The sequence below is a fragment of the Mytilus californianus genome, unplaced genomic scaffold (assembly GCF_021869535.1).
Source record: "Mytilus californianus isolate M0D057914Y unplaced genomic scaffold, xbMytCali1.0.p SCAF_20, whole genome shotgun sequence".
NCBI lineage: Eukaryota > Metazoa > Mollusca > Bivalvia > Mytilida > Mytilidae > Mytilus > Mytilus californianus.
The window spans coordinates 844,554-867,964 of record NW_026262669.1 but is presented as its reverse complement, the minus strand read 5'-3'; the positions used below and the strand labels follow the sequence as shown (position 1 = coordinate 867,964).

The window sequence follows — 23,411 nt, the reverse complement described above, 5'->3', positions numbered from 1 at the left end:
TTAATTAATATACATGTATGTGCTTATACAGATTAATTAAATCCTATATTTTATTTTAATCCTCATTCGATATTCTCAACGCATACTAACAGCACCTGTTTTTTTATGTTTGAATAACCAGTTGCATGTTTGTAGGAATGAAAGTTCAATTATTGTTGGTTATTATTGGAAATATAATTGTAAATGAAGACTTGTTTTCTGTACTGTCAACATAACAAACTGTAGTTTGAGAGATTTTAAATGATAATTATCCAACAAGTTGATGGTTATGAAATACACTGGTTTTTTTCACAATGATTATTGTTTATTCTATTTTCTGGAGAAAAACAAACCTTGAATATATAATAACTGATTTTGAGTTCAAATCTGTAACATCTATTTGTATATTTGATATTTGTTAACGATTTTTTTTTTTTTTTATTTTTACCTCTGAAATAAAATGTTCCTTCAATAATGATATATTTTTAGAAAACGTTGTCCGGATGCATTGTAAGCATTATGTTAAATTATTTAGGGCCTTTTCAATAAAAAAAAAAACAAAAAAAAAACAGTAATAGTTTTGTATCGTATGTATTTCCTTATTGTTTCTATTGAACAAAGACAAATAATTGATTACAGAATATTATTCAATTTGTGAATTAATGATATTTTTTTTTATATATATTCAATCGAAATATCATTCTAATGCTTATAAAGACAATTTGTACAATAAATTAAATCAATGTATTTAATTATCATTTCATGAACAAATGATAAATAGAAAATGATATAGATATGAAGATTATGATGCGGAGTGTAATGCTTATATTAGGAACACGAGAAGGTAATGGATTAAAACGTATCATAAGATTTAGAAACACAGGCTATAGCTATATGCTACTTATTTTTGACAAGAGTTGTGTAGTTTCTTAAAAACTGCTAGTTGTATATCACTATTAATGATTACTGTGCAGTATCATTTGAAAGGTTAAACATTATTTGTTTTCCTTTTTCCCACTGCATGAGACGGGATATTTGTCATCGACTCTATGTATAATGTTTTGCCCAAAACATTAAAAAAAGAGAAAGTTCAAATTACACTGACAAATACTGCCAAAACATGTCCTTATTGCACCTCCATAATTCCAAAAGATTCAGATACATCCTCTCAAATAAACTTAAGTCATTACATAATCAACACTATCAAGATCTATTAATAATACATATTATACATATTAATGTTTGTAGCCAACTAATTTGGATATGTATTTGTTCAAAGGGGAAGATACTGCAGATCAGATTTTCAGACTTTTATTTGATTAATACCAGATATTTCAACCTGTTTAAAACTATTGTGTTCCCTTATGAAAATGGAAAATATACCTGTCAAAATGTTAATCTGTCTTGATTAAAAAGAAAACTAAACCATATTTTGTTCTTGGGAATACAATTTAATATCGAACAAACTAGTTTGGTACTGTGTCAAATGAAACTGTTTAACGCGTGTGTTTAGATTTTAATGATTTCCTATATAAGGTAATGCCTGTACCAAGTAAGGAATATGAGTTCCATTCATTTAATGTGTTTGAGCTTTTGATTTTACCAATTGATAAAGGAAAATAATTTTCCATGCAGTTCAGTAATTTTGTTATTTTACTCTTTTATATTTGTCAATTAATGTTTCTTGTTTTATTATTCTTGTCGAAAATAGGAAAGTATGCCGAAAAAAATAACTAGAGTGTCTCAAAAACTTTTAAAGTTAAAATCAGCGTTGAAAGTGATGTCTTTTTCTTTTTGACTTTGTCAAGTTTGCGTATTGTTTTTGTAATGTTACATCACATTCGGAGAGGAAACTTTCATTTAGAATATTCAGACAAATTAATCTGGAATCAACCCCTTCCCCACTCCCATTTGGTTTTTGGGGAATATAAATGGTAGCATACGCTATAAATTTATTACTTTGGGATATCATAAGGCATATTTTGTCAATAGTGAACAAAAGGGTAAAACATGCTACACAGAAGAACAAGTGATCAGTATGCTGGAGTTTTTTATCGACAACATATTTGTTGAATTTGGAGGTAGTTTTTTTTCAACAAATTGTCGGCATTCCTATGGGAACGAACTGTGCGCCTCTCCTTCCCGACCTCTTCTTATTTTCATATGAATCGGAGTTCCTTCAGACACTTGTCAAAAACAAGAAGATCAAAGAAGCCAGATTATTTAATTTCACTTTTAGATATATTGATGATGTTCTTTCCATTAACAATCCGAACTTTTCTGATTGGGTTCCATTAATATATCCCCCAGAACTAGAAATGAAAGAAACAACAGACACGGCTTTCTCCGCCTCATTTTTAGACTTACATCTCGAATTTGACATACACAGTCATCTCAGTACCAGAATCTATGACAAACGAGACGATTTTAATTTCAAAATTATAAATTTCCCCCATCTTAGTAGCAATATACCAACTTCACCTGCATATGGGATATACATTTCCCAACTTATTCGATATTCAAGAGCTTGCAGCTCCTACTCAGACTCTGTAAAACGTCACCAGTGTCTGAGCAGAAAGTTAATGAACCAGGGGTATGTCAAAGAACGTCTCGTCTTTTTTCTAAAAAAGTTCATCGGAAGGTACCAAGACCTTGTTGATAAATATTCCGTATCAACTTCACAAATAATACATGATGGTCTTGAAGTATAGATTCTGCATACTGACGTTGTTTATCATCTTAACAACGTGTACTATTGTTCTTTCATTTGTCTTTGTTCTATTATTAATATTACTTTTACTGTTTGGTTTGTTTTCTGTGATATCCATTTGACATGGCTAGGTACTTATACATCCCGTCAATGTGTTTGTATTATCTTTCATTTTTGCTGGTGTGTTTTGTATATGCGACTTTTTGTGCTTCTGTGGTTCTTATAACGTGACTCTGTACTTTAAAAGATCCCGTCATTATGTTATTGTTCTTTTATAAATTTGAAAATACTTTGAACGACAAACGACACATTTATTTTACACATTGAATGACAACATTTCTTTTTATGTGACGTTTACATTTTCTGACGTCAGACACGGGAAGCAATGAATGTGGTTTATAATTTGATAGATGCTTTTGTGCTTTTTTGTAAATTATTGTATCGAGTCTCGGGTATCGAGATGCATTTCTTATAAATTCAACATGTTCAAATGCCTTTATTTAAAAAAAAACGATTGTTTTAAATTAAAATAAAACATACTGTATAATGGAAAATAGCGATGTAGTAAAAGTTTTTGCTGCTTAATCGTATGATTATTTTTAAGTTTGCAAAAAACAATAATGTACATTTGCGGGCTTCAAAAGACATCAGAAGATAGGATTTCCAGTAAACGGGGTTATTAGCCACTATTTGACTGATGTCTCAAATGTGTCGTCATAACTTAGATTTGTCAAGTGTTTTACACAAATTGAAAGTTATAAAACATTTTGGATAAATAAATATAGAGCTCAAAATTTGCACTTTATATTGTTTTCAAGTAAATAGATATACACAAATGTTTTCAAGTACATAGATATACACAAAATTCAATTACAGTTCAAATATTTTTTCAAAATCCTTATTTTTTCGAAACATGAACATGTCAAATCAACATGATTTAGCATAATTTCCCTATTGTACTGCATTTATTATAATTGCATGAATATATAGGTCATAAAATAGTTTTGTTTAACCAAAACAGTTTGTTAGCATAAAGTCACACCTTGCATAATAGACACTTTCATAAAACGTGCTTAAAATGGACATTTTTGGATCCTCTTATTGTACTTTCCTATATAATTGACTTCCACATAAAGAGCTATTACTCTAAAACATTAAAGGTTTCATTTGTTCTTTAATTGATTAGGAAACAAATGTTGCAACTCTCTCATGCAAAGTTGACCATGAAATGAGATGGCTATTATTTTAGGTCCTTTTTTGTTTGGTTATACAGCTCTCCAAATGTTTTGGATGGTTGAGGGACATACTCAAACAGCGTCGTATAAAGTACAAGAAAAAACCCCAAAAAATCGTTTTAAAATATGGGACCAGTGACTTTACCATTGTGTATCCCGTACATGCAGTGATGTGTGTACTTGATATTTCAATGTTTTTGACTAAAGTTAAGATGTGTTTTTTATATGTATGTTTGTATTTTTCATATGCATCATGAAATGCATTTTTTTTATATTTTTGATTATTGAGTAATACACAAACATAATTTTAGTCTTCCTTTCCTCCATTTTATCTTTTCTTTCAGATTGGTATTTTTTTTGAAAATGTTTTCGAAAGTACAGACATTTGCTATTAAGGATTCTAGCTCGTCAAGAAAAAGCATTTATCTTTTCGTTAACCTTAAACAGTTGTATTTTCTATAAGGTACCGACATTTTATTTCTTGTTCCTTGTTATTTCCCGTTTTGTTCATTTTGATCGACAGGTATGTAGAAACTTAAAATCCACTTGCTTCCAATTTCTTGGATTTGAGTGTTCCTGGTAAAGGTTTATCAAGGAAAGCGCTCCGTTCGCATCGAATTTCTTATCTTTATCTAATAAGTTGTTTGAATCTAAATGGTTGGATTTAACAACGTTGCAGGAATAAAATAAAACAATTGTCTTTGTGAAATTTGTTTAAAGACGTTTATGGAAAAACTGTTCGTTTATTTTTTTTCAATTTCATCGATTAACGTTGAACAAAAAACAAACACTGCAACTTGATATCTAAGTTCCCATTTATTGATACTAAACAAAATAGCGCCATACAAAAGTGATTTACATGTGTTTTAGAGTTTTCCACATACTGGTATGCTTGGAAAACACATGCGACTTATAATACAAGTGCTAATGTTTCAACTGATCCCAAAGTGTACAGGATTCTTTCTCCTACTCATGTCTTTCATAATTGTGTACAAGTTTCACTGTGATCAAATAAGAAGAACTAAAGTCCACTTTCTAAAACTATTTGTTTCGGCCACACATACGAGGGATTGACGGACGGATAGACACAGAAGTACAGACAGACGGAGGGCTTATGGTCAAAGCGACGAAATGCAACCGAAATATGTTACTGTTCCTCCTACGAAATTAGTTATTATTCCTACTAAAAAATTTATCAGAAATTCTACCTTAAGTAACCAGTAACAAATAGAATTTCAGTGAGTCTTGTCAAAGTTTTAATAATAATGTTTGTCACAGAAGCAAAGAAAGTAATGCATAGTATTAACCACAGAAAGCCATAACAAACTAAGAAAAGAAATTTAATCATGACATATCTAGATTTGATGGGGTACAATACATTTGCAATATATCAAAAACAAGTACAAACACTTTCAATACAAAATACAAAAGTTTCGTCAGAATTCAACAAAAAAACTTAAATCGATAAAGCAATGTTCGCTTTGGTTCAGCAACGCGGTAGTAGCTTTTTGAAACAATGATTAAGATTGCTTAAAAAGTTGTGCATATAATTGTGGCATTCCAATTATTTTTGATATTACGAGGACAACATGAATATTGGAAAAAATAGCAGGAACTTACTTTATTTTGTTTTAAATTTAGCGTTGTGCGAGGTACTGAACTGACAATCAGATGAAGTTGAATGCCTAACAAGAGATTTGATAAATATTTACTTTGCATTTATTTGTTAAAATACAGGGATCTGTTATAGCTACTGTGCTGTATGAATTAATGTGCATTTAATCCAAATATTTTGAAAGTTCATTCAATCCGATTTTCATGAAATGGTCATTTAATAAATAAGCTGAAAAACGAAAATCCAGTGTCCATAAAATGTAGCGGGTTTTCTAATTTTTGGATTTCTTATGCATATGGTACAACTGATCAATAGACAAATTATCAAACGAAAAAAAAAAATATCCCCCCCCTCCAAAAAAAAAAATACTGCACATCTCAATGTAAAAATAACCTTTATAGTTTGTAAACAATCTTAAGAGGAATTGTACTTGCCGATGCCACGCACACATACAGTATATCTATAAAAATGTACAGAGACATTTACAAAGCAACAAATGTAATGAAGGACATTTTTAATATTTGACGCTTTGCAGAATGTGTAAACATGAAATGTGATCAACGATTTTAAAACTGTCATTATAATGAAAATACTTGTAATAGTATACCTAAAATTTGGTTTTTCTTCCTTATTGCTATATATATGCCTCAACTACACAATGATAGGTGAAAAAAACTCGTACAAGGATATGTGCATGATGTGTGACAAGATATACGCAGTTATTCAATCATCACGAAATTCTCGTGAAATAAAGATTATATAACGTCTGGATTTTTCTTCATGTGTTCATATTATTAACCATACGCAAAGGAAAAGAATATAAATGTTAATAAATAGAATTTAACGCAATAACATTACAAAAGGTAAGAACCTACCTCTTAAGATGTTACAATGAATAATAATAAGAATATGTATTGAATCCAACAGTGTGCAACATTCAAATTAAAGACAATTATAAACAGAGGATACACAATAGGGAGCAGCGTCGTATAAAGTACAAGAAAAAACCCAAAGAAATCGTTTTAAAATATGGGCCCAGTGAATTCACCATTGTGTATCCTGTACATGCAGTGATGTGTGTACTTGATATTTCAATGTTTTTGACTAAAGTTAAGATGTGTTTTTGTATATGTATGTTTGTATTTTTCATATGCATCATGAAATGCATTTTTTTTTTTCATTTTTGAATATTGAGTAATACACAAACATAATTTTAGTCTTCCTTTCCCCCATTATATCTTTTCTTTCAGATTGATATTTTTTTGAAAATGTTTTCGAAAGTACAGACATTTGCTATTAAGGGTTCTAGCTCGTCAAGAAAAAAGATTTATCTTTTCGTTAACTTTTAACAATTGTATTTTCTATAAGGTACTGACATTTTTTTTTGTTCCTTATTATTTCCCGTTTTGTTCATTTTGATCGACAGGTATGTGGAAACTTAAAATCCACTTGCTTCCAATTTCTTGGATTTGAGTGTTCCTGGTAAAGGTTTATCAAGGAAAGCGCTCCGTTCGCATCGAATTTGTAAACGGTTTATTTAGTGACGGATAGACATAGAAGCACAGAGAGATGGAGGGCTTATGGTCAAAGCGACGACTACACGATGTTATATGCAACCGAAAGATGTTACTGTACCTCCTACGAAATTTGTTATTATTCCTACTAAAAAATAAGTACAAACACTTTCAATACAAACATAAACGTTTGATCAGCAAAAGGACTTGTAATTGTGGATTTAATGTAATTTTAAATAAAGAGGACGTTTGTTTTGTCATTTACAAAATATACATACTTGGCTTTCCAGTTTTCGGATTTAAGCATAACAATTAAACGTTAACTGATAAAAATCTATACGACGCATCAAATTCATTAAGTTTGTTGCACTTATCCTCCGTTGCATTAGGTCGTGGAATGTTAAAAAAAAAAGTTTCGTCAAAATTCAACAAAAAAACTTAAATCGATAAAACAATGTTCGCTTTGGTCCAGCAACGCGGTAGTAGCTTTTTGAAACAATAATTAAGATTGCTTAAAAAGTTGTGCCTACAGTTGTGGCATGCCAATTATGTTTGATATCACGAGGTCAACACGAATCTTGGAAAAAATAGCAGAAATTACTTTATTTTGTTTTAAATTTAGCGTTGTGCGTGGTACTGAACTGACAATCAGATGAAGTTGAATGACTAAAAATAGATTTGATAAATATCTGCTATGCATTTTTTTGTTAAAATACAGGGATCTGTTATAGCTACTGTGCTGTATGAATTAATGTGCATTTAATCCAAATATTTTGAAAGTTCATTCAATCCGCTTTTCATGAAATGGTCATTTAATACATAGGCTGAATAACGACAATCCAGTGTCCATGAAATGTAGCGGATTGTCTCATATTTGGATTTCTTATGCATATTGTACAACTGATCAATTATCAATTTAAATTTACAAACGAAAAAACAACACCCCCCCCCCCCCCCCCCCAAAAATAAAAAAATAAAAAAATACAGTACATCTCTATGTAAAACAACCTTTATAGTTTGTAAACAATCGTCAGAGGAATTTTACTTGCCGATGCCACGCACATATACATTATATCTATAAAAATGTACAGAGACATTTACAAAGCAACAAATGTAATGAAGGGCATTGTTGATATTTGACGCTTTGCAGAATGTGTAAACATGAAATGTGATCAACGATTTTAAAACTGTCATTATAATGAAAATACTTGTAATAGCGTTCCTAAAATTTAGTTTTTGTTCCTTATTGCTATATATATGGCTCAACCATACAATGGTAGGTAAAAAAAAAACTCGTACAGGGACATGAGCATGATTTGTAACAAGATATACGCAGTTATTCAATCATCACGTAATTCTCATGAAATAAAGATTATATAACGTCTGGATTTTTCTTCATGTGTTCATATTAATAATCAGAACGCAAAGGAAAAGAATATAAATGTTAATAAACAAAGTTTAACGCTATAACATGAATAAAGGTAAGAACCTATCTCTTAAGCCGTTACAATGAATAATAATAAGAATATGTATTGAATCCAACAGTGTGCAACATTCGAATTAAAGACAATTATAAACAGAGGATACACAAAAGGGAGGAACTCTATTGATTATTTATTTTTGTTTACGTCTAGTAGATAAAATATATCATGCATGCTCAAGCCGAAAACAAAGTAGCAGTTAAAATAAAGGGCGACACATTTTGAATTTCACCGGACAACAAGGGTCATGAAAATAAAGGTGGTATGGTTAGAGACAGTTATTCCGACTAACAACAAGCTACCTACGAAGCATTTACTGAATGAGGGATTAGGTTGTTCATCGCGCTGATAAATTAGAGATAACTGTATTGTATTTGAAGCTTTGCGGACGTACATCGGTAGTTTTACTGTCGCAAATTTAGTTTACCTGGCGACGCGTAGCGGAGACAGGTAAACGGTTATTTGCGACAGTAAAACTACAGATGGACGTCCGCAAAGCTTCAAATACAATACAGTTATCTTTATTCTAATGCAAAATAAACAAATCATTCAATTTTAGTCATTATTATAGTGTAAATCTTTATTAAACGAAAATTAAGCGAAATGATGTTATCTTCTTTGGCGCCAAAACTAGGTGACGTCATAAGTATGCTTCCGGCATCAAACGTAAACACCGGGCATTTTCTGTCTTCTTGTCCGCTTAAGAATGTAATAAAGTTTGATAAAAAAAGATTTATAGGTGCAAAATGTGAGATTGTTTGCTTATTATTGGAAAAATTACATGTTAATACATTCCGGAATTCAAAATGTCGGCTTCCTTAGTTACAGACAGGGAGATAGAGAATTTTACGCTTATTGCCATCCAATCAGAAACATTGATACAAAATAATTGCATTAGAATTAGCACTCAATCGACACGAGGCATTCGATTAAACGTCAGCATTCTGACCAGACCTGCTTGCGTATTCATATATCCCTTACAGTCAAGCAAAAGCCCCAATTTGGAAAGATTTTACTGCCGGTCGAAAAAAAAATCGAGCATGTATCATGTGTATACTCTTTTGGATTGAAGGGCTCAAAGTAACAGCATATAGTCACGTATATGTACATTGAACTTACATTGTTACTCGGTAATATCATCCATTTATTTCAGCAGTTTTCCACATATTATTCTATATATATATTATTCGTAGCAACCATTGCATAGGGCCAATTCGTACAAAAACATGTGTAACAAGAGAGCAGTTGTTTAATATTATGTGTTTCTCGTGAAATAAAGAAGACATAACAATTGTATTTTTATTAATTCATATAAAAATCAAACAAAACTGATCCTTTGTAACCTTATTCATGTGAATTCAAATATAACAACCAATGTCTTGAAGATCCTCCTTCATCAGACGTGTTAGTTGTATACTTAACTTTTGGATAATTGCATTATACCTTGCCAAAGTTGGAATGTTGATTGGTCGTAGGTAAAAATGGACGGCTTATGCGGCGCTTATGGTACTACATGTAAGATAATTCAAAAAGAAAGTGTGATAGGCAATAACAATAAACATGTAGACATGGCCTTTTTATCAACATTATTTGTGGGCTTTTTGTATTACCTTGTACCGCATTACCATGTACCGAATTATTTTGGCAAGGCGATAGAAATTGCCTTAATAAAAATAGAGCGGTCTCACATTGATTGCAAGTCCAAATAATGTTGAAGTTTTACATCAATTGCAAGAAATTACGTATACTTGATTTATTGTATGGTTGGTTAAAAATACGCTTTGTTTTGACCTGATAAAGGCATTCATATAGAAAAATGATACTGATTACAGTAATTTGAAATTCATTGTTCTCAAGGGCATTTACATAAATATACTTCAGTAATTTGATAGTATTGTTTGTGTATTGACTCAAAGACTTTGCAATGAATGCATTGTTTTTATTGTCAGATATTACAAAGCTCTAAACGAAAAGAATATTGTTAAATGTTATTTTTTCAAATTTTAAGTTCTTGTTCATATTAACGACCAGGTAAAAACTAAATTTTTAATTGAACAAAACAGGGTCTGTATTGGTTTATTTGTTTACTGTGGTATTTGCGGTGCGGGTTACTTTTACGGAAGAGATACGAAAGATACCAAAGGTATATCCCAACTCATAAGTCGAAAACAAACTGACAATACCTTGACAAAAATGATTAACCATCAAATGACAAACAATTAACAAAATAAAACATAAAAACTATAGATTGACCAACACAAACACCACCAAAACTGGATAAGTATATTCTGCTCCATATGCCACTATCGCCGTGCTCATGTTAGTAAAGCAAATGTTGAAGCAAATTTTTGTTTTCCCTCGCCGGGATTCGAACTCATGCTATTGGGATATTGTGACAACACCGCCTGCACTGTATCCAGCGCTCTAGACCACTCGACCACCTAGACTAAACTAAAAATTCAGCTTTCGGTGGCCTAGTGTTACCTTTCCTCGTCAGTAGAATCTAGAGTTGTAACACAGTACATGATATATCAGGCATGCAGATTGAATTGATTGCAGATTAGCTAAATTATCTGTCGTAAAGGATCGTAAGATGCAGTCACGTATATACAAATATACTTTAGTTGATTTGAAATTAAAAAAATATTCATGAAACAGAAATATAATTGAAAAAAGTACATAAAAAAGCATGTGGCCCGTGCTTCGGTACTGCTATGATTTATAACATACTTTTGAAATAATCAGTAGTAACAGTTAAAAGTCATTCTTCAGTCATAAGTCATATTCGACTATTCTTAATAAACGACAATAAAACAAATGAGCAGCGCAACTGTATTAACAATATCCGGAAATTATAAGGAAGGCTTAAATCATGATTTAGGAAGAATATTACCCTAAGTCATACAGACCAATAATTCCATCAATATGCAATGCATTTGCTATTTAAGAATATCTAAGCTTGAATTTAAGCGTTTTAATAACCAGATCAGTTCAAATCTTTAACATAAACTAATTGAATCGACTGAAGTAGACACATAAGTGTTTAAAAAAATATAAAAAAGCATTCATGAAATGTACTTCAAAATTAGCCCAACATTAGCCCTTACCGGACATTTTTACTTTTTATTCCGATCTCTAAATGTGTATTTTTTTAATTTCAATCAGGGTCATACTAAAGATATATAAAAGGACTTCTTGAAATCTTGATTGGCTAAGCTTGTTTTTTGAGATATCAACCTCTTATATAAACGGTAGACAAAGTCAATAGCGAGGTTCATAAAACATATAAGCAGATCGGTCTATAACGCTCTAACTGACTACAAGAATGCGCTTATATATGTAGCATAATATTGTATTTACATGACAATATCGGAATATGGGTATTCAATCAAATCTTAACATGAAGTTGTTATAAATAAATAATGTTTAACGACTTTATTACATTAATGTGTAAATACGTTAATTATGAGCTATGAAGGTCAAATGTTTCGTGCATTTTTCTGAGTAGGGTTAAAAAACATTTCAAACAAATATACCTTACTGTGGGTTAGCATTCGTTAGCAGTCACTATCTTATAGATTAACAGCTGTTGGTTATATTGATAATTTATAATCTTCATTGAAGCCGGGGCACGAATGTTGTGTTAATTAATTCGTGTGTGTGTGCCATTCCTTTGTACTATGTTTCAATTCCAAAAAGTCTTTCGAATCTATGCGTTTATTGTCTCCCTTGAATATGTTCATTATTTCATCTTTACATATAGTTATTTCATTTAATTTTAAATCATTAAAACATTCATAACTTTAAAAGATCTTAGTATTTATCATTGCTTTATTAAACACATTTATGTATATCTATAATTTCATTTATTTGTTTTATTTGGTTACATATTAGACTGCCTCAAACTAATCCTGGAGTAGTTTACTTTTAAAGCTGAATATGTATTTTTTTTTCTTCGTTTCTTAGTCTAGCAAACAAATATTGTATTGCACAGTTCATCGAGACTAAGTGTGTTTTAGAATTACTAATGGTCAAGGTTTTTATGGTTTGGCGCCAAAAGTATTGTCTTGTATTAAGGTCCTCATTCTATCCGTGGACGTTCGATAGAAAACCACATGAAGATGGAATTGATTGCAGATTAGCTAAATATCTATCGTAAAGGATCGTAAGATACAATCACAGAAATAATTATTTTTGATAAGTACGTCTAAACAAGTGACAACTCTACGACAGATCCATCCAGTGAAGATGATACACGGCTGAAAACACTGTGTCCATCGCTCTAGACCACTCATATAATTAATCTAAATATCAACATAACAATGTTTAATCTGCAAATTTATCATATATATATATGAGTCTAAAAGATTGTGTAACAATACCGATAAATAGATGGAAAACAAAACACTAAAAAGTGTTGAATATCATCGCACATATATATATATTTATGTTATAACCAGTGACTGATTATTTTTTGTATTCGGATTTTTAGCACTGGATTTGACGCTTTCTCTGGAAGTGGTGTCGGCATTACCTCGAGTTACGGGTTTCCATGATATTACTTTTTATGGCTTTTCCTGGGTGGCATTCATTACTTATGACAGAGATAATAAAAGATTCAAGGATTTAACATTTGTTTCTTAAACCTACATAGGCATAACTGTTTAGTCTAATCTGTTATTTTCTATTAATGTATTGTATAAATATGTATCGTCACATAATGTCAGAATATATCATATTAAATGCCGGCTAGTTCGTCCGCAAACATAAATAAGTTGAGTTATTTTTTAAATTAATATAGTTTTGAAGTACCTGGAATCTTCTACAGTATAAAACAAAATTGTTTTACCGGATTTGTAATAGCATAAGCAACACGACGGGTGCCACATGTGGAGCAGGATCTGCTTACCATACCGGAGCACCTGAGATCACCCCAAGTTTTTGGCGGGGTTCGTGTTGTTTAATCTTTAGTTTTTTATGTTGTGTCATCTGTACTATTATTTGTCTGTTTGTCTTTTTATTTTTGGCCATGGCGTTGTCAGTTTATTTTCGATCTATGAGTTTGACTGTCCCTCTGGTATCTTTCGTCCCTCTTTTGTGTATAAATAAAAAGAACATCGTTAAGATAAGACAGACATTTAACTGTTTATGGTAATTCCTACCAAACTTCTAACATGTGAATTACGACAGGATTTAACTTTACGTTCCCAACGTCAACGACAATGAAAAATTACCAAAACATATATCATTGCAACCATCGTCCCCTATTCTATAACGTACAACTTTTCACCAATAAAGAAACCATTCTGATATTCGATTTTCGCGTTTTCAATTTAAAGAGGGAACTGTTGAGCCAAGTGTCCGTTTGTTACAAAAATCATATCTAGATCAGCAAGGGGCGAATTACATGGCAATATAATGCATTATATTACAATTACTTTGACAAAACCATGCATTAAATTACAATTACAAGTACATGCATTTATCAAAGTAATGCATTAAATTACAATTACTATAAGTTTGCAAAGTAATGAATTGAATTACACATTACATTTGTAAATTTTATTATCAAGTGAACAGAAAAACCAAACACTTTGAAAAACAACATGAAGTAACAAAAGATTCTAGCTTATGCAGTAACTAATCTATGTATTGCATTTAAGTATACATGTAAAAATTCTATTCAATACAACTATTACATTTTAACATCATAAGAGTATCGAAGGTTTCATCCTTTATGTGCATTCTATGTTTCAAGGTAAACATCTCTTACAGAAATGAAGTTAAATTCATATTTCAACTTGATGTTAACTTTACTTTTATAAATATACATTTGTTTTTTTTTTTTTAATTTCAATTAAAGTATTTACTGAGGATTTCTTTCCTAATTATATAATAAAAACAGAACTTAATCTATGACAAAGTGTCAAAATGGTGAAAAGATTGATTGTAAAACAAGCTAATTAGTGCTTTATGGTTATTTAATCATGACAAAGGTATTCATTGATCTTTTGACAACAATGGAACACTTTTACAGTAATGCTTTTCAAATATCAATCTTTTTATGCAAGCAAATGTATGAAATAAAATGAAATAAAAACAAGAACTCAATCTGATATACAGTATTGTGTTATTCATTTAGAATTGTAGTTTGGTCATTCTAGTATTGATACCATTTTTTTTTCAAGTTCTACCTGGGGCAAGGCTTAATCTCCTAATTCCTTCTAGTGATTTATGCAAAGTGCGAAAAATAAATATTAAATAAAAATCAATATTAACATGATTATATTCTTAGTTAATCAAGAAATCTTAAATTCTGCTTTAGTTAAATCTCCAACAATCTGTTAAAGATAAAGAGTATGTTAAAAGTAATCCCTTGTAATGCAATGTAATGCATGGAATTTCACAACTTTTTGCTGAAGTAATGCATTAATTTACAATTACAGGCAATGCAAAAATTGTTGCATTATACATTACATGCAATTACTTGGAAAAATGTAATGCATTACAATGCATTACAATTACAAATGTGCATTACCTCATGCCTGATCTAGATATTTGAAAATATTAAAGAACACCAACGATAACCAAATCAATCGATGTAAAAGTTTATATCTGGAATTGATATACATGCATACACTTTCATCTAGTCAAAAAATGGCGAAAGATATCAAAGGGGACATTAAAACTCATAAGTCGAAAACAAAACTGGCATATGACTTCAAGTACATACTATTGAGGAACATATGCCGTGAGTGTGCATTATTCCTTATAAAATGGGTATCTTACACGGTCATGTTTTAGCCTAACTGCCTAACAGCATGAATACAAGTAACTGTTGCCTTTTTTAATGACGTCCTTACACTAAATCCATTTGATGTTTGATGCGTACTGATTGATATTATAATCTTTAAAAAAATTATATTGTATTAATTGTTACATGTATTAGCTTTGAATTAGTTTTAAATAGCTGTCAGTAACTGCGATTACTCTCAGTACTGTATTTTTCTGCTTTGTATCGATCTGTGGAGTTAAGCCCTTTTCAGCTGATTTGAATAGTCTGTTCATATGTTGTGCTGTTACACCACTGTCCCTGGTTATGAAGAGGGTTAGGCGCCCACAAACGTATTTTACACCGCCACATTGATATGTGCCTGTCTAAAGTCAGGAGCCTGTAATCCAGTTGTTATCGTTTGTTTTGTTTTTCGTTCGGTATTGTTTACATAAATCAGGCCGTTAGTTTTCTCGTTAGAATTGTTTTACATTTGTCATTTCAGGGCCTTTTATAGCTGACTATGCGGAACGGATTCTGCACATTTTTGAAGGCCGTATGGCGATCTATTGTTGTTAATTTCTATGGCATTTGGTCTCTTTTGAAGTGCTGTCTCATTGGCAATTATACCATATTTTCTTATTTTTATATTTACTTTATTTTATATTTTGGTAACATGTGTTTATGATGCAAACTATTTATTTTCAGTGATGTAACATAACCAAAATGAACGCAGAAATTACTTTTCTCCTCTTTCTTGTTGTGATCAGTACTGGATTGGTAAAAGGAACATGCCCGGCGACTTGTTTTTGTTCTAGCGGTTCATCAGGCTCTAACGTTAACTGTTACTCAAAACATTTGGGACATATTCCAGACCTTCCTAGTGATACGTATGTCATGTAAGTACACAGATTATTATGTGCGTATATAATTACACGTGTACTTTTGGTATCATTCATTCGAATATCTTAATACTGTCATATCCATTGACCTATTTTAGCCTATGGTCTCAATATTTGTTAGATGTGAACACATGAAAAACCAAAGACGATATGCTAAATGCAATGAAATGATCTTTTTGTTGCATGTACACATTAACGAAGGATTAAGATAGATAGCAAAAACGCATTTATCAGAGATACCATTTTTAATTGTTATCATTCACAACAGACAGCGATAAGTTTACCTTCCACAATTCTTCAAATCAAAACATTTATGTGTGGAGCCAAATAAAAAAACTACGAATAACCTGGCTCAAATAAGAGTATTTATATAGAACAGTGAAGATCTAAAACAACACACTGAATCATGCCGTTCATTGTGTTGGGGTTTTCATTCATATTTGAGGTGTTTTTTATCCTGATGTATTTATCGTATTTTTTAAAATTTCATTGATTTCTCATTCCTCCAGTAGCTAGGATTCATTTTCTGTCTTTAAACATAAGCATAGTTTCCCTACAAAAGGTATCGGGCGTTATTTTAAAATGGTAGATAACCGTATTTAAATCATTCTGATGTAGCAATCCCCTTAAAGTATGATACAATCAGCAATAAGTCGAATTTATTCTATTACACTTGTGAAAGGTTATCGCAAGACAATATTATGACCAATGAACATTATGTAAAATTGTCCAAACAAAATAAAACACGATAATAGCATTTTTAAAGATTGTATGCAATGCTTAAACATGTTAAAAAAAACCTGTACGAGATTATAGTGAAAAAAAAATACTGTTTTTTTTTTAATTTACCAAACAAGAAAAAACAAATATGCTCTAGATATATTGCTGACCGGATGATTTTCTTTTTATCTTCTTCTAGAGATCTCATGAATAACAGCATAACCGAAATTGATATTCAGTTTTGTAAAGAGATGCCGCAATTGATAACTCTGTATGTAAATACATTTAGTTTTGCTTTATATTACATATAAGTGTGTTACCAATTAAACAGCAATGTTCTTGTCTCTCAAAAACGTAGAGTTGAATAAAGGAGGGATATACTAATACACAAATATCGGTACAATAAAATGTCAAGATGCCATTTGATATTAAAAATATCTGTAATATAATGTCATCCTTATAATGCTAAGTTATATTTACACCTTTGCACTTCTGTTTAAAACTAAAGACCATTTAATGAAATATCACTACTTTTGTTTCAGTCTATGTTGTATTTAGCTGTATTTGGCAAAACTTTTAGGAAATTTGGTCCTCAATGCTCTTCAACTTCGTGCTATATTTGGCTTTTTTAACTTATTTGGATTCGAGCGTCACTGATGAGTCTTTTGTAGACGAAACGCGCGTCTGGCATAAATACAAAATTTAATCCTGGTATCTATGATGAGTTTATTTACAACCACTGGGTCGATGCCACTGCTGGTGGAGTTTTAATTCCCCGAGGGTATCACCAGCCCAGTAGTCAGCACGTCTGTGCTGACATGAATTATCATTGATATGGTCATATTTATAAATTAACTGTTTGCAAAACTTTTGAAATTTTTAAATACTAAGGCCTTTTTACCTCAGGAAGAGATTACCTTAGCTGTATTTGGCAAAATTTTTGGGAATTTTGGTCTTCAATGCTCTTCAACTTCGTGCTTTATTTGGCTTCTTTTAACTTGTTTGGATTTGAGCGTCACTGATGAGTCTTTTGTAGACGAAACGCGCGTCTGGCGTAAATACAAAATTTAATCCTGGTATCTATGATGAGTTTATTTTTGTTTTGCTATTGTATTTACATATATTTTTTCTATAAGTCTTCTTGTATAAAAGACTAAATTCAATGTCGGAAACTATTATCTGAATAATCAAGTCACGTTCCTGCGTTTTATTTCCACATAGTTTGCGAGGTATATTTAAACTTATAAAAATATTTCAGAAATAAAAGTTGTCCACACACTAGGCAAAGTGAAGTCCTTTTTAGAGCAGATAAGTTATTCATCAACAGTGAGTGGGACTTATAAATAAATAAATAAAAATACAGTGTTTTAGTAAGTGATTCGAACTGTAAAGCATTGCCTCCTGCATTAACATGCTCGTCATTATAATACAGTTTTCTTTTCAAATTAAAACTACTCCTTTCAAACAAATTCGAAAAATTCTACTACGTTGAATTTATTCCTACTGGAAACAAATTTGTGCTAAAATTGTACTTGTAAAAAGTAAACATATGGCATTGTAACGTACATGACAGAACAGTGTCATTATAATGTAATCAACGATATGTAATGAAGGCTACAGAGAACAGAAAGAGTAAATCTTCTTCACATTGGCTCTCTTGTTGGATTTTCTACTGAACAGTTTTTATCGATGGATATATGTACTAAAATATATCAATTGAATATCTAAAGAGATACTTAAATTCTTGACTTTTAAAAATGCATCATTTTCTTTTTTATACAAGCTACATCTCCAACAATCAGATTGCTGAAATTCCGGTTAACACATTTGTAGATTGTGAACTACTGCAAAACATGTAAGTATATCTTTTATATATTCATTTTGTGATGAACTTATCGTTAAATATTAAAAAAACAATACACACAGAAAATATTTCTGAAGGACATATAGCACGAAAAAAAGTGAGTACAACAAATATATTATATTGCTTTGATAAGGTCAAATTGCTTGCAATGTCTATTTCGAATGTATGAAATGACGATACGACATTAACTTTCAAGAATTTTATTATTTAGAGAGCTGACGTAGTATAATTGCATTTGCTACGACTATCCACCAGCTTATTACTATACAATTGACCGAAAAAACTGGGTCTTTTAGAGCTGTTAAGATCAAATTGACCGCTATAGATAAAATGTGGTTAACCATTGGTAAGACTTATAGTTGCGTTCGAAATTAAAAACAAAGTAAGTACAGAATAGTTATGCTGGACATAATACAAGCTTTTTAATACAAGTTAAAACTTAATTTTGAAAAACAAATATATAAAGGAATGTTTTCTGTCTCATGTATAAATCTGATTCCATGTCCAGGTTTATATTTACCACATTCTGGTTTTTATCACAACTGTAATATTTGTATCGTTTCTTTTTTTAGACTTTCAAATATTTTTGTGTCAAGCATCAATGACGAGATATCAATTTTCGAAATTAGCACATCGAGTTTTTATTGATGTTAACTGCATATGATATGGTGAATTTGTAAAATCAGAGATTACTGTAAATTCATAAATTATTTTTTGCATTTATTATTGCGATTATTGAAGAATAGACAAAAATGCGACCTTCATATGTTTCTAATGAACATTTATTTCTCTTCAACGTTCGGTAACATCACACCTTAGATATAAAGGCTTAGGATTTTCAATGTGGATGCAAGATTGAATCGTGATATACCTTATAAGTTAGATATTACATCAGAGCGAACATGCATGTACATCATTGATTCTGTTATAGTACTAACTCTGTCCTTATACATCATTGGTTTTCAAATATTCGGCTTTGAGCATTAGTTTTGCAACGTATTGTTTTCATTTTTTTAAATAGATTATGATTTGATTTGAACAAATGTAAACCACTACATTCAATACCAGTGATTGTGAGTAGCTTCTATAAATGTTTGAATGTCGATTTGAACTTAATTGTCTAGGTTATTCTTTTATGTTAAAAACATAGAAGACAACCTTACTTATTCAAATACTATTAGGTTAACAATACATTGTAAGTGATGCAAGTATAGCAGGAGACGCGTATCGTGTTGAAGCACTCATTCTTCTTTAGTTTGTAGATCAAGAAATTTTATAAGTCTGTGTGTAACTTCGATTTGAACATTGAATAAGTTTTGTATCCGATTAGTATCATTTTGTTAAACTGTGTGTATTTTGCTTTAGAAAAGCACGTTCGTTTCCTCTTTCAGATATCTACATAACAACAAGATACAGTCATTAGAAAGTAATACGTTTATCAACATGACAAACTTGTATTGGCTGTAAGTCGTTATATAATTTTTATGTTTTATTTTTTTTTTAAATGGCATTATCCCTACAAGTAACTCATTTATAAATAAAGTTATTACTTACATTCGGTCGGGTGTTAAATTTAATGGCAGTGTTTTATTAATGCAAATTGATCTATATTATAGACTCGGGACATTTCAGCGTTTGACATACTACAGGGATACCTGTCTGTTGTTGAGGACCGTACATTGACCTCTACATATATTGTATTATATTCGTTTGGTGGCCGTTTTTCCCACAAATCCTTTTATTCATATCAATCTATAACATGTAAATGTATTGACCTTTTATCAAACACAGACATATAGAAATGTATATGCCTATAGAGAACTTTTTTTAGCAGTGTCGTATAATTGACGTCTACCACACATATCATGTTTTCATAATGATCTTTGAAATGACTTAGATTAATTCTTTTGTACATGATATTCATCAAACTATGCAATTCTAAGTTTTGTTCTGTTTGTTTAAAAGACTGACACATTCAACTCATGTAACCTTCTCTTTTAAGAGAGCTGTCTAACAATGAAATATCTTCAATAGAATCATTAACTTTTATGAATCTTCCAAGTCTTGGATATTTGTGAGTACTTGTATTTTGTTATTCAGATTTCATTTAACGCATCATTTATGCAAAAGCCGTTAGGTATTCATCACATTCGCACGAAGCTTTATTCATTACTCCTTTCAAAACTTGTGTTCTGTGTACAATTTATGTTTGAAAAGCACTGTAACTCACCCTCATTCAAACCAATACAAACTTACAGCTATCATTTCGGAAATTGCAAGTCACAGACTTTTCAAACCAGTTTGCATTGTAAAAGATGAAAATCAGAAAAGATCCTTTCTTAAACTTTCCTTTGCCAACAAATTTCCCGATGCCATCAACTTGGGCAATATCCCTCATCATAAATCAGTTCTCTCGAAAATACCTCCCTATTTTAAAGTTGCAACTAAAATTTTAAATTACAAGCACGTGTTGGAGGATCGCAATATTGACGAATCTTCAAGTCTAAACCTCCTGATTGCACCTGTGCTAGTTCCCCATTAATATATAATCAGGCTGGCCACGTTTTTAATGGTGACCTAAACATTGTCAATTACACTTCTCTGCGAAATGTGTTATCCAAAGACCCGAAATATCGTGAGGCTAAATCAATCAATTGGAAACACAACTTCAAAATACTGATGGATTTAGTGAGGATTAGGCCAGGCAGTGTGTTAAACGCGAGAAAGAAGACGTAGATATTCTTTCCAAATGAATTAAGGCTGTGAGGTAGTTCATACAAATCAGAATTAAGAAACTGAATGGGTCTATAAATACCCATGCTACATTAATCTTTAGAGACCCAAATGTTGCAAAACACTTGTCCTATATTCATGACAAATATGTTGTTGTCTCCGCAGATAAAGCCCCAAACAACCTCGTATTTGTGTGTAAATCTAATTAAATTGCTTGCTTGATAAATGAATTTGGTATTGACAATTGACTTGGAAAGTAAACGTATACCCCCACGACACTTACATGAATTACTAAAAAGAAAATCCTGCTGGGTCTTCGAAGTGCTCCATGAAACCTCTTTCTAAATTAATAACATTAATTTTATTAGTAATCAAAGCCGGGCTTCAAAGTTATTGTGAAACTTCCTATTCTAGAGGTGGCGTGAACAAAATATGTGGATACTAAAAAATTCCAAAGATATTTTAGAGTACATACGATCTAAGACTCTTTCATCTTGCAATAGTATTTAAACATTTGACTTTTCTACACTTTACCTAAGTATTCCCTATTCCAAACTAAAAGACAAGTTGAAAGAGTTGGTTCTGTTTTGTTTCATAAAAAATAATGGCCTGCGTAGATACCAGTATGTTTCTTAGGAAGGGATAAATCCTACTTTGTAAAAAATCACTCTGATTCAAACAAAAAATTCTCTGAAACAAACATTATCAAGATGCTTGATTTTGTTATTAACAACATATTTGTTACGTTTGAAGGATGTGTTTTTCAACAAACAATCGGCATTCCAATGGAAACAAATTGTGCCCCTCTTCTTGCCGACCTGTTCCTTTATTCATATGAGGCTGACTTCATACAGATACTTCTTAGGAAGAAAGAAATGAAGTTAGCAGTATCCTTTAACTCTACTTTCCGCTATATAGATGATGTTCCCTCACTAAACAATTCAAAATTTGGTGACTATGTTGAAAGCATCTATCCTTTCGAACTTGAGATAAAGGATACAACAGATACAGTTTAGTCTGCCTCATATTTTGACTTACATCTAGATATTGACAGTGAGGGTCGGTTGAAAACAAAACTTTACGACAAAAGAGATGATTTCAGCTTCCTAATTGTGAACGTTCCATTTCCATGTAGCATCATTCCAGCAGCGCCTGCATACGGAGTATATATTTCCCAGTTGATACGATATTCCAGGGCTTGTATTTTCTATCATGATTTCTTTGATAGAGAGTTGCTGCTCACAAGAAAGCTAGAGTTCCCAGTCGTGCGTTTTACGGACGCCATCACGAGTTGGTTGATTGTTATGGAATATCCATTTCAAAGATGATAGCGGATATGTTTCTAATATCGTAACTACAATCCTGTCCCCTTTTCCCGAATGTGACCTACCGAATTAGACGTATTACCGTTCGTACTAACACGAGCAACACGACAGGTGCCACGTATGGGGCAGGATCTTCTTACCATTCCGGAGCACCTGCGATCACCCCCAGTTTTTGGTAGGGTTCGTGTTGCTCAATCTTTAGTTTTCTATGATGTGTTTTGTGTACTATTGTTTGTCTGTTTGTCTTTTTCTTTTTTAGCCATGGTGTTGTCAGTTTATTTTCGACTAATGCGTTTGAATGTCACTCTTTGCTTCTCTTTTAAAGTTAACAAATCATAAATCGGTAGAAAAAACGTTATCAATGACAACACATGGATGAAATGAAATATATAGGTAACCGTAAGGCTTTCATCGATACGCAAAACCCATAATGTGACAAAAACAATCAATGTTAGTAAAGGTTGCTAGACAACATCTGCAACAATACAATCAAGAAAGCCAAATGGCTGATTCTCGCAAAAACAATAAATGAAATCAACGAGTTAAACTATGCGCTATTGC

The 23,411-nt window shown here is 31.4% G+C and overlaps 2 protein-coding genes across 12 annotated transcripts in view; one reads left to right on the top strand and one right to left on the bottom strand.

The window, feature by feature from the left end:
- Positions 1–23,411, bottom strand: part of LOC127731659 (tight junction protein ZO-1-like) — a 611,031-nt gene that overhangs the window by 79,482 nt on the left and 508,138 nt on the right. The window lies entirely within an intron of this gene.
- The window catches only part of LOC127731663 (leucine-rich repeat-containing protein 15-like), a 286,215-nt gene that overhangs the window by 5,955 nt on the left and 256,849 nt on the right, over positions 1–23,411 (top strand). For 10 of the 11 annotated variants that reach the window (XM_052240443.1, XM_052240435.1, XM_052240436.1 and 7 more), the window contains exons 1-4: positions 6,213–6,402; positions 16,015–16,205; positions 17,128–17,199; positions 18,712–18,783. The exons of the other annotated variant lie outside the window; for it this stretch is intronic. In XM_052240443.1, coding sequence (XP_052096403.1) covers positions 16,033–16,205; positions 17,128–17,199; positions 18,712–18,783 — 317 coding nt within the window. In that variant the 5' untranslated portion in view covers positions 6,213–6,402; positions 16,015–16,032. Of the gene's footprint in view, positions 1–6,212; positions 6,403–16,014; positions 16,206–17,127; positions 17,200–18,711; positions 18,784–23,411 lie in introns of those variants that run through there. 11 annotated transcript variants of the gene reach the window in all.